The sequence below is a fragment of the Neoarius graeffei genome, chromosome 24 (assembly GCF_027579695.1).
Source record: "Neoarius graeffei isolate fNeoGra1 chromosome 24, fNeoGra1.pri, whole genome shotgun sequence".
Classification (NCBI taxonomy): domain Eukaryota; kingdom Metazoa; phylum Chordata; class Actinopteri; order Siluriformes; family Ariidae; genus Neoarius; species Neoarius graeffei.
The window spans coordinates 38,496,721-38,509,804 of NC_083592.1; the positions used below are offsets into that span (position 1 = coordinate 38,496,721).

Here is a 13,084-nt window from a genome sequence, read left to right on the forward strand (position 1 = left end):
GCTTCTACTGCGACTATTACTGCCACTACTATTACAACAATTACTGCTGCTTCTACTGCGACTATTACTGCCACTACTATTACAACAATTACTGCTGCTTCTACTGCGACTATTACTGCCACTACTATTACAACAATTACTGCTGCTTCTACTGCGACTATTGCTGCCACTACTATTACAGCAATTACTGCTGCTTCTACTGCGACTATTGCTGCCACTACTATTACAGCAATTACTGCTACTGCTGCTTCTACTGCGACTATTACTGCCACTACTATTACAATTACTGCTGCTTCTACTGCGACTATTACTGCCACTACTATTAATACGACAATTACTGCTGCTTCTACTGCGACTATTACTGCCACTACTATTAATACGACAATTACTGCTGCTTCTACTGCGACTATTACTGCCACTACTATTAATAGGACAATTACTGCTGCTTCTACTACGACTATTACTGCTACTACTATTACAACAATTACTGCTACTGCTGCTTCTACTGCGAGTATTACTGCTACTACTATTAATACGACAATTACTGCTGCTTTTACTGCAACTATTACTGCTACTACTATTACAACAATTACTGCTACTGCTGCTTCTACTGCGACTATTACTGCTACTATTAATACGACAATTACTGCTGCTTCTACTGCTGCTGCTTCTACTGTGACTATTACTGCTACTACTATTACAACAATTACTGCTACTACTATTACAACAATTACTTCCGCTTCTACTGCGACTATTACTGCCACTACTATTAATACGACAATTACTGCTGCTTCTACTGCGACAATTACTGCTACTACTATTACAACAATTACTGCTACTACTATTACAACAATTACTTCCGCTTCTACTGCGACTATTACTGCTACTACTATTAATACGACAATTACTGCTGCTTCTACTGCGACAATTACTGCTACTACTATTACAACAATTACTGCTACTACTATTACAACAATTACTTCCGCTTCTACTGCGACTATTACTGCTACTACTATTACAACAATTACTGCCACTACTATTACAACAATTACTGCTACTGCTGCTTCTACTGCGACTTACTGCCACTACTATTACAACAATTACTGCTGCTTCTACTGCGACTTACTGCCACTACTATAATACGACAATTACTGCTGCTTCTACTGCAACTATTACTGCCACTACTATTAATACGACAATTACTGCTGCTTCTACTGCGACTATTACTGCCACTACTATTACAACAGTTACTGCTGCTTCTACTGCCACTACTATTACAGCAATTACTGCTGCTTCTACTGCGACTATTGCTTCTACTACTATTAATGACAATTACTGTTACTGCTGCTTCTGCTGCTACTATTACTGCTGCTACTATTAGTTCTACTGCTGCTACTATTACTTCTACCGCTTCTGCTGCTACTATCACTTCTACGATTACTGCTGCTTCTGCTGCCGTTACTGCTGCCGTTGCCGCTGCCGTTGCCGCTGCCGTTGCCGCTGCCGTTGCCGCTGCCGTTGCCGCTGCCGTTGCCGTCATTCCTGCTGCCACTGCTTCTACTGTTACTGCTACTATTCTGATCTTGCCGCTACCACTACTGCTGCTGCGACTGTTCTGCTGCTACTACTACTATTCTACTGCTTCTATTCTGCTGCTGCTATGAATGCTGCTCGTTACTACTCCTACTGATGATGATGATGATGATGAACTTAATTGGTCTCCAATTATTTCTACAAGGTTGGGGGGGGAGTAGTGAAAAATGATAAAGTAAAAGTATAGATAATGTGTCAATCTTACTCAGATTTAATGTATCCACCCAAAAATGTACTTGGGTGAAAGTAAAAAAAAAAAAAAAATTGCTACTTTTAAATGGACTCAAGCATAAAATAATGTACTAAACGAATGATGCTAAACCGAAATGATTGGATGCAAAACTGAGCCCGTTAAATTGGTGTATAGTTTACAGGCAGTGGCTGGATGAGAGATGAGAACGTTTAGATTTGTAATGAGTAAAATATAAATATACTAAAATATTTAAGTATGGAAACAAAGTACAGTTATTCATGTATTTTCCACCCCTTAACCTGTGATCATCCTTCTGCTAAGAAAGGTGTATCCAGGAAATGAGCTCATGTGTTTGTGCTGTTGTATGCGTGTGTGGGTGGGTTGATGGATAGGAGTGTGTTTTGCAAAGGAAATGGGCACATGTCATCAATTATTTTTGTTGGGTTTTGACACCCATCCTGCTCGCTGTGCAGTGTATGATAGCTGCTTCTGAAAAATAGTTATTATGCTTCGCTCTAGTCATTAATTTGAATGCAGAAGGCATCACGGTCATCCTGGGTTGCCAAATCCTGCTGTCATTATGTAACGGCTGAAGTGTCGCTGCTCGTCTTTGTCTCTCGCACAGCGCCCATCTTGGCAAATTGGAATAATCCAGTTAGAGCTTGTTCAGAGGCCGATCTCTACCGTCGACTATTTCGGGGACTTATCTGTCCTATTGACTTTTTATTCGGTAATTAGAGAACTTAAAATCTCATTTATAATAATTCTGATTGAAGGCAGAATGAGAGGCTGAGGATTTGGTTGTAAGCATAACCGTGTGTGTGTTTTTTTTTTGTTTTTTTTTTCAAAGCTCTGGAATGTAGCAGTGTCTGCATGGCTGCACACACCCTTTTACACGTTTTTGCTCACTTTGCTTCATTTTCTGTTCCCTGTTTTCTTCTTTCTCCACTGCTTCCTCATTCTGTTGCCTGCTCGTCAAGCCTGTCAGATTTTGTTTAAAGGGTATGAACTCATAACAGTGGAACCATCCTCTATATCAGAAGAGCAGACCCCCTCCCCTCTTCACCCCTCCCTGTGTTACTCTGTAGGATTAACAGAATACACACACTCCTTTTTGGTTTGGAGCCTGACTCTTTCATGGCAGCACTGAACATGATTTGGGCAAAACTGTGATTTCTAAATGTTTTTTTTTTTTTTTCTCACCAGTCGTTCTTTCAAACATGACACGTCCTGTCATTTCTGTGAAAGTCTGTTGTTTGATGCTCTTTAGCCGCGTTTTAATATTTCGTATCGGCTAATCTTTATAGCGCAGTGAAGCGTTTGAATTGGAATTACAGAATCGTATGTAAATCGTCGAGCCTTGTAAATATTTTGGAAAATGTCTCTTCATTGTCAGTGCTGAGATTCTACCCACTGATTTGGATTTATATCAATAGGTTATCCTTTACTCTTCATTTCTTGCTGTAATATTTGTGATTTGTTTCGCTGTTCCCTCCCCCAGTGTCTTTCACTAGCCATATTATTGCTGTTCCAAAGCAGTGTGTATACCGTATGATACACACAATGTGTTTCTGATGATACAGGGAAAAAAAAATGTATTTTTCCTATACAGGATGAAGAAGACTCATTCGTGATAAAGGCAATCATCCATGCCATCAACGACGACAATGTGCCGGGTCTAAAGCACCTCTTAGGTTCTCTGACAAGCTATGACATCAACCAGCCCAATAAGGTGAGACATTCAAACACAGGAAGCCAGAAAAAAACAAAAAAAAAGAGGTTAACACAGCAGAAAGATGAGCAGACTGAGGAGAATTCTCTGGAATCCTGTTCAAGAGTATCTACTTGGCTTCATTCCAAATAGAGCAGCAGCCAAGGCGAGCTCGATTGACCAGCCGATAAGCGTCTTGTTTACACTTCTCATGACGTCTCCGTAGCTACACAGTGTTCATGGCATCTTTTAAGGGGAAGCTGTGATATTCATTGTGTCCGAGTACAAGAACGCTTCTTGAACTCTTGTCGTAGCCAGTTTAGTTTTCAGTGCAGTCTTGATTGGTTTGTCGTGGTAATGTATGAGGAGGCTTGAACTGAGAGTTGAACTGTAACTTGGTGTTAATCATTATCTGATTTATTTACGTCTTGGCAACGCATGTGTTGAGGTCAGGGATACAGAAAGTGCGAGTGCTTAAGTTCATTGTCTGCTTGTTCTGTAGCAAAGAAAGATCTTGATATTCTCTTACGTAGAGTATATATGAAAACCTGCAGATTTTAGCCGACTACATTTTTGTTGTTTTGTGATGAGAAACACAGTCGCACGCTGTTCATGATAATGTTAGCAGATTGTAGTTATTAGCCTCTGTCAAGGTTGGACACATCGTTAGACAAATCAGATTTTGTGTCTCAGCTGTTGGTTTTTTATTCATTATTTGCCTGGAGGCAGCCTGCTACACTGTACACATTGGCAAGGCTGAGTTTGGTCGATGGGAAGGCGATCTACGTATAATTAAGTTGTGTGCATGGATCAGGAACTTGTAGGTTTGTGGAAACACTGACAAAACGGAGCAAAGCTGTTACATAACACATCTATTGGATGAAATGCACAATACGTCAGCTCACATTTAAACCTCCACCCGTTATCTATACCACTTGTCCGTCAGGGTTGAGGGGATGCTGGAGCCAACCCCAGCTGATTTCAGGCGAGAGGTGGAGTTCACCCTGGGCAGGCTGCTAATCTATCTCAGGGCTAACACCAAGACAACCAACCATTCACCCTTACATTCACATCTATTGAGGTATTTCACCTGACGTCACAGGGTCACGTGACGCCCCGGTGTCCGCCATTTTGAACGTCAAGCTACATACTAACGCTGCAGACAGAGAGGGAGAACCGGCTTGAAAAAAAACGTGTTACAGACACCTAGAATAGATTAATTTGTCATCAAGCACTCTATAAATAACCATGGTGTTTGCTTGTTGTGCTGTGGGCTGCCACAACAGACAGGGACAGCGTGCAGGACGCTCCTTTTACCGGTTTCTAGTGATGGGAATTTCGGCTCTTCTTACTATAAGGAGCCGGTTCTTTCGGCTCCCACCGAAGAGCCGGCTCCCGTCATTCACTTCAAAGAGCCGGCTCTTTGAACCGGATCGTTCGCGACCGACACATCACTACCGGTTTACTACTGACCCAAACAAGAGGGATTACAGCTGTGAAGAGACAGGATTGGGAGCCAACAGAGTACTCCAGACTTTGCAGTGATCATTTCATTTCAGGTTAGTTTATCAGTTAACGCAATTTTGATAAAATATATAGCAAAAAGTAAATGGGTCAGTGTTTGTTAACCCATCTGAGCAGTGAAACAAGACAGGTGTTAATTTGTCTAGGGTTGCATGTAGCAGACATCAGACATAAAACGCAATAACGGAGGCTAGAAAGAAACGGGACACAGAAATAAACAGGGAAATTAAGTAAAAAGAAAGAAAGAGGGGAAAGAAAAAAGAGCGCGGCTCTCCAAACACATGAGAAGCCTATTTTACGCACATATCACGCGGACTCCACACACGAATCGCGTCTGAAGTCATAACTCATCAGGGGAAATCGTGTCCGCATTGGCATGTTCAAAAAACAACCTCGCGTCAACAATGATACCACACGCAAGAAAAAAAAAAAAAACAGTCAGGCTACTCAACAACCAACCTGGCAGCAGCAGTCGTTGTCATGTAAACACAACACTTCGGATATGCAAATGCTTCCCGTTACACACAATTGCTATGTCAATAAACATCATTTTGCCAATATTTTAGAGACACCCCCCCCCCAACATTTCCCAAATCATGTTTTCAAAGGATCTCATGTCTGTTTCAGGGGATCTCGGATCCCCCGAGTAACAAGACAGTGTTGTGAACATAGCCTACCTTGTACCGTTTCAAACTGCTGGGGTCATCCTTCATCAAACTGTTAACTTCTGTCGACAACCTTGGCTCCATACCAAGGCTGGGTACAGTGTTTGTGATAAAAGACAGATCCAATTTAACACGAATCACAGCTTACTTTCTTGTTAAAATGTGCAAAGGTCTCCACCATCTCATACCGCCTTGCACTGGAGGACTTAAGCGTGCCGTCCAAAATGGCTGCATCACGTGACTTGGTCACGTGGGTGAAATACCTCAATAGGCAGTTTAGAGCAGCCAGGTGAGCAAATCCACATGTCTTTGGACTGTAGGAGAAAACCAGAGCAGGGGGAGAACATGCAAGCTTGATGCAGAAAAGCCCTGAACCCAGAACCTTCTTGCTGTGAGGTGACTGTGCTACCCACTGAAGAAAAAGAAGCCTTTTTATTTTTTGTCACATGTACACTCAAGCACAGCGAAATTTGTCCGCTGCATTTTAACCCATCTGAACCAGTGAACCGGTGAGTGGTCTAGTGGTTAGCGTGTCCACCTCTCGATTGGAAGATCGTGAGTTCTGCTCACGGTCGGGTCATACCAAAGACCATCATAAAAATGGTGCCTACTGCCATCTGCAATACAGATGCGAGTGGAGAGTCAAACTCTCGCGGTTACCAGAGGACTAGCCCCCCCACTGTAGCCCTAGCTATGTAATATAGGCGAGAGGCCGAGGGCTACGAAACTGAGATCGGTACCACCAAACGTGCCATGAATGGTGCGGGAAGGACTTTGAACCAGTGAACACATGCATGTACACAAGTGAGCAACAAGCGCGCACACATACCCAGAGCAGTGGGCAGTTATGCTACAGCGCCCAGGGAGCAGTTGGGGTTAGGGGCCTTGTTCAAGGGTACTTCAGCCATGATGCAGAGGGAAGGGAAAGTGTGGTTCATTCACTCGACTCCCTCACGTTTTTTCTGTTGGTCCTGGGACTTGAACTGGCGACCTTTTGAGCCCAGGACTGTTCTCCAACCTTCAGACCATGGCTGCTGATCCCCCCCCCCCTTTCTCTTCACTGCATCACTGTGTCACCCACAGTTAAACATGTAGAAAGAAAATAAAAACGCTAGACTCAAATAATGTGTGTTATGTGCAAACACGAACATCTGGCCAAATCGTTGGCCGGTGACTTAGTGAATTTCTCTCAGTCTCAAACGGGATTAAAAGCTTTTATAAGAAGAGGATAATATAGACAACATCGACTGCTTTTCATGATTTTGCAAAACACAATTTGTTGTTTATAAGAGATCATTGGTAACAACATGAGTTTACATAGGGTAAAGCACCTTTTATTATTATTATTATTTTTAACCTTGCCTTCAGGGCGGCACGGTGGTGTAGTGGTTAGCGCTGTCGCCTCACAGCAAGAAGGTCCGGGTTTGAGTCCTGTGGCCGGCGAGGGCCTTTCTGTGCGGAGTTTGCATGTTCTCCCCGTGTCCGCGTGGGTTTCCTCCGGGTGCTCCGGTTTCCCCCACAGTCCAAAGACATGCAGGTTAGGTTAACTGGTGACCAGTGTTGTTTTTGGCAGCCATTTTTGATTTAGTTTTAGTCTTAGTCTTTTGGATGAAATGCTTATTAGTTTTAGTCACATTTTAGTCAATTCCATCCTTGATAGTTTTGGTCTAGTTTTAGTCGACGAAAACTAAAAGGGTTTTAGTCCAGTTTTAGTCAGTCATTTTAGTCAAAAAAATAATTACTTTAAAACATTAAATTAGGCTAATACAGAGATAGGAAATTGTAATCGAGGTTGACAGGTTGTGCATAACATACTCTCAAAACAGTGTCTCAAAACAAACTTGTTTCACTTGAACATAAAAAGTATGTCAAATATTTGGGTTTAATAATCGATGACAATCTTTCTTGGAAGCCTCATATTGATTTTATTTGCAACAAAATAAGCAAGGTTGTCGGCCTTTTGGCCAAGCTTAGACATTTTATTCCACTACATACCCTTATGACATTATATCGCTCTCTGATTCCACCTTATTTAACGTATGGTCTTAGTTCTTGGGGACAGGCTCGTAAAACTCATATAAATAAAGTATTAATCCTACAAAAACGAGCTTTCAGATTAATCCATTTTGTTGATTAAGTGCCCTTCCATTGTTTTCCAAAACCAATATTTTACCAGTAAATCTTCTTTTCTATGAATGTATTTCTAAATTAATGTATGACATTAATCAAAGTGCACCCTCAAACACTTGTTAATTATTTTCTTCTATTTCTAGTATCCATTCTTATAACACTAGGTCATCTTACTCCAAGAACTTATATACTCCGTATTCTCATACAAATCTACAAAAGAACTCATTTTCCCGTGTTGGTGTTAGGGTATGGAACCAGATTCCAACTTCTATAAGATCATCTAAATTGTCGTTCAAGAAAAAGTCAGACACCACCTTTTTTCTGATTTAAGTAGATATGGATATGATGTTGACATCTCCAAACTCTTTCTTTCTACATACCTTTATTTCTATATATGATTAAGAGCTATATATTTATTTATCTTAGTTTTAACTTTAAATATTATTTAATACCATGCATGAATTATCAGTATGGCAAGTATACCTCTCACGCGCTCTCTCTCTATATATATATTTTTTTTCAATGTTATTGAATGATATATTACTGTACCTTTATATCGAATAACAAGTATTGTCTCCTCTTTTTCTTTGTTACCAAATAGTTGTTAATTTGTCAAGTATGTTTTATTATCTTTTTCATACATATTTAAGTATTATGTTAATTCATATAAAATATATATTTTTTTTCTTTGTAAACATGAGTCTGCCTTGATTAGCAGTGCACTATTTGCAGACTCGTGTAGTCTATTATGTTTATATGTAATTGAAATAAATGATTGATTGAAGTGTGTATGCTCTCTAGTGCAGACATCCCAAGTCTCCCGGAAGTTCCAGGAGTCTCCCGCATATTAATAGTGGCTCCCTGATGCCTGCAAATTGGATAATATCTCCCGGAATCTAGAGCAAGCGAGCAAGAGCGTGCACGCGAAACATTAATGTCTGCATCGCGCATATGACGGAGTGCGCGAGGGAGCGTGAGAGAGAGACTGCGTGTGTGCCTGTTCATGTAGCGCATGCTAGACAAAGAGCATCCTGATTGGTTTACAGACATCCAAACTCATTTCAGGGAGGTGTCGTGACACCCCCCCACCCCCACCCCCCGCTGATGGGGGGAAAAAAAGTCATGCGTCACGACACCTCCCTGAAATGAGTTTGGATGTCTGTAAACCAATCAGGATGCTCTTTGTCTAGCATGCGCTGCATGAACAGTCTCCCTCGTGCACTCCGTCATATGCGCGATGCGGACGTTAATGTTTCGCGTGCATGCTCTGTCTCGTCTCGTCAACAAAAACAACAGATACGTCTTGTCATATTTTCGTGATCAAAGAGTTATGTTTAGCTCGTCATTGTCTCGTTTTAGTCATGAAACAAAGGTGCGTTAACGAAATCATTTCGTCACCGTTAATGAAAACAACACTGCTGGTGACTCTAAATTGAGCGTAGGTGTGAATGGTTGTCTGTGTCTATGTGTCAGCCCTGTGATGACCTGGCGACTTGTCCAGGGTGTACCCCGCCTTTCGCCCGTAGTCAGCTGGGATAGGCTCCAGCTTGCCTGCGACCCTGTAGAAGGATAAAGCGGCTAGAGATGATGAGATGAGATAAAGTGACTAATACCTTTTTAGAAATGCTCTTGCCATGATCTAGCCTCAGGTGCTGACATGGCACATTTAAAAATAATAATAATGTTCGCTCCATAAGTGGGTTTCCATTAACCTGCTTAATGCCCAATTTGTAATTCCAAACAATAAAATAGTAATGGAAGGTTTGTTTGTTTGTTTGTTTGTTTGGGGGGGAATCTCGAAAAAAGTTTATACACTCGCATGAGGTGGTTCATTGCTTCAACAAAGTAGTATTTTGCAAAATTGAAATGGAATCGTCTAAGGGTGTTTTCACACTTGGTCCCTTTCAGCCATCTAACCGAACTCAGATCGATGACTCAGCATTTTTTGCGCATATGTGAACACTCCAACCGTACCCAGACCCCTTTAAAGCGAACCGAACTGAGACCACCTCAGGAGGTGGTCTCAGTACGGTTCGCTAAAAATCAACGGTACAGTTCGCCTAATCTGCACATTGTGAACAAAAAGCGCACCGGGTTCACTTCGCCTTTTTCACTGTAGTTTAACCTTCTTCGTTTGCCGTAGTTGGTCACGTGACTGTAGCAGGGAAACTCAACTTCCTTTTGGAACTTACCACAGCCGCTGGAATAAATTTATTTTCCTTAATCCGCACTATTTTGATCAAAGAATACAGCAGGGCAAGTATGGCAGCAGACATTTTGATTCAAGAGAAAATTACCCAGAATTCCGTGCACTGGGGGTCTGAGGGCTCTAGAGGACCTGGTGTGAACAGAAAGAGGACTGAGGCCCCATCAAAGCTTAACTGGACCAGAAAGAGAACCCAGTCCTCTTTGTAATAAATTCACAGTGTGAACACAAAAAGAACTGAGTTCTTTTTCTGTTGGTCCACTTTTTGGTCCACTTAAAGAGGACTGAGGGTGTTTTCACACCTGGTCCCCTTTAAAGGAATCAGACTCAGTCCTCTTTAAGTGGACCAAAAAGTGGACCAACAGAAAAAGAACTCAGTTCTTTTTGTGTTCACACTGTGAATTTATTACAAAGAGGACTGGGTTCTCTTCCTGGTCCAGTTAAGCTTTGATGGGGCCTCAGTCCTCTTTCTGTTCACACCAGGTCCTCTAGAGCCCTCAGACCCCCAGTGCATGGAATTCTGGGTAATTTTCTCTTGAATCAAAATGTCTGCTGCCATGTTTGCCCTGCTGTATTCTTTGATCAAAATAGTGCGGATTAAGGAAAATAAATTTATTCCAGCGGCTGTGGTAAGTTCCAAAAGGAAGTTGAGTTTCCCTGCTACAGTCACGTGACCAACTACGGCAAACGAAGAAGGTTAAACTACAGTGAAAAAGGCGAAGTGAACCCGGTGCGCTTTTTGTTCACAATGTGCAGATTAGGCAAACCGTACCGTTGATTTTTAGCGAACCGTACTGAGACCACCTCCTGAGGTGGTCTCAGTTCGGTTCGCTTTAAAGGGGTCTGGGTACGGTTGGAGTGTTCACATATGCACAAAAAATGCTGAGTCATCGATCTGAGTTTGGTTAGATGGCTGAAAGGGACCAAGTGTGAAAACACCCTGAGTCTGGTTCCTTTAAAGGGGACCAGGTGTGAAAACACCCTAAATCTTGGGGATAGCTCTGAAGAAGTAATGTGTATATACTTTTCCTCTTTAAGTGCGTATGAAAATGCTTAGGTGTTGGTCTGCATCAGAGGCGTCTCGTGTTTACAGTTGTGTTGCACACACTATCTGTATTATGACAATTTATTCAGTAGTTGTTTTCCGAACGTTCTGTTTTTAATTATTCGTATCAAATATTCTGTGTAATGGGAAAGTAATATGAAGAAGAATTTACTGTGACATCAGTTTATCGGTCACATGAGCAGTATGGTGCTTAAAATTTCAGCAAAATGGCTTCTTGCTCTCTGGTTGAGATACTGCAGAAGTGATAGTGTTTGTCTTTTAAGAAGAAAGAAAGAGATAATAAAAGGGGGTGGTGAGGAAACTAATCTATCCACCAGAGTGGGAAGCCAGGCTTGCTGTGGATTGCCTTGCTTTGAGCCGTCGTGCGTGTGCGCATATGTGAACTTGTACTTGCTACATACAGAGGACCGGAACACGTTTTTTACCAACAGATTTAAGACATTTTTGGGAAGTGAGGACTTGTCTGCACTTCTTCAAAGGGCTGTGTGTGAGGGTTAAGATTTAGTTTTAAGTGAGAATTAGGTTTAGGGTAGGATAAGAATTGGGGTTGGGCATTTAGTTGTGATGATAAAGGTTTGGGTAAGAGGCTAGGGAATGCATTGTCAGTGTGTCCCCACAAAGATAGAAGTGTGTGTGTGTGTGTGTGTGTGTGTGTGTGTGTGTGCGCGCGCACTAAAGAGCATTCCCATGGCTCCTGCATTTATGCATGTCAAAGAATCACCTCCAGTCACAAATAAGCAGCTGTAATCGTGGGCGTCAGCGAGAGCGTTTAAGCAGCCGAGTTCAGCAGAAAGCCTGCGTTCCACAATTAACCGCAGTGCAAACATGGCAGAATAATTAAGGCTGATTTGAATTACAAAGTTTGAAGACTGAGTCTGATTAATTAGAGACATGTTTATAATACCTGTCCTGCTATGAGGAACTGCTGAAACTCTGTGTGAGCTTAATAAAGCCATACTGTTTCTGTCTGTCTCTGTATGTGTTCGTCTGTCTGTGTGTGTGCGCTTCAGCATGGAACGCCTCCCCTCCTGATTGCAGCCGGCTGTGGGAACATCCAGATCATAGACGTTTTGATGAGAAAAGGAGCAGAGATCCAAGCCCTTGACAAGGTGTGTCCTTATCCCACTGCTTGGTCTCCTCGATTGCAGTAAGAATCCAAAACACGCTCGCTTCTCATTCCTTAGTGTATTCTTAATATTAGCTGTCGCTTCTATGGTAAACTTTGATGTTTGTCTTTGAAAGAAAGAATGAATAACTGAAAAGGTTAGTTAGTTAGCTAGCTAGCTTCTTATCTGCTTGCATTGGCCAGGACTATATTGGGAATAGGTGATATCCAATGATTCATCCTATTGTCAGAAAATTGCCAGTTCAAATCTCAGTAATCCCACAGCCATGTGTGGCTGAAAGTCCAGAAAAGCAAACTTAGCCAGACTCTCTGGAGTGTAGGGATTGCATTAATCTCTGCCCTTGCTAATTGTGGGCATCTGTGAGCTCGGGTATGTGGAAGAGGGCGGATAGTACATTCCAGCAACAGCCACTGGGAAGGTGTCAGTGACTGGTTTCACATGTCTCAGAGGAAGCACATGTTCGCCTTCACCCTCCCCGATTGGTAGCTATGCTAGGGGGAGACTTAGCTAGTTTTAAAAAAAAAGTGTTAGCGAACAAGATCGTAATTGCATCTAGCTAGCATTTTGTGCAGGAGTATTTGTACTACTACACTAGTGGTTAGTTCTGCTCCATTTGCTTTTACACAGGAGTTCTGTTAATTAGCTTGTGGTTGCAGCTGTGTTGCCATCATTGTGGTGATAAGCAGTTAAAATGGAAGTATTGTAACGCTTCTTTTAAATCAGAAGCATAAACTAGGGCTGTGCTCACAGCTCGCGATACTCGATCACGCACGATTTTCGGGGGTACAATACGATATCATTTACTCACTTGAAAATCGAAAATCCCATATATGACACATTTCATGCATATCTCCCGGTTTTGTAGCCAG

The 13,084-nt window shown here is 42.0% G+C and overlaps 1 protein-coding gene across 3 annotated transcripts in view; it reads left to right on the forward strand.

Moving 5' to 3' along the window:
• dapk1 (death-associated protein kinase 1) overlaps positions 1-13,084 on the forward strand; it is a 175,389-nt gene that overhangs the window by 101,881 nt on the left and 60,424 nt on the right. For all 3 annotated transcript variants that reach the window (XM_060907201.1, XM_060907200.1, XM_060907202.1), the window contains exons 12-13: positions 3,399-3,518; positions 12,099-12,197. In XM_060907201.1, the coding sequence (XP_060763184.1) occupies positions 3,399-3,518; positions 12,099-12,197 (219 nt within the window). The remainder of the gene's footprint in view (positions 1-3,398; positions 3,519-12,098; positions 12,198-13,084) is intronic.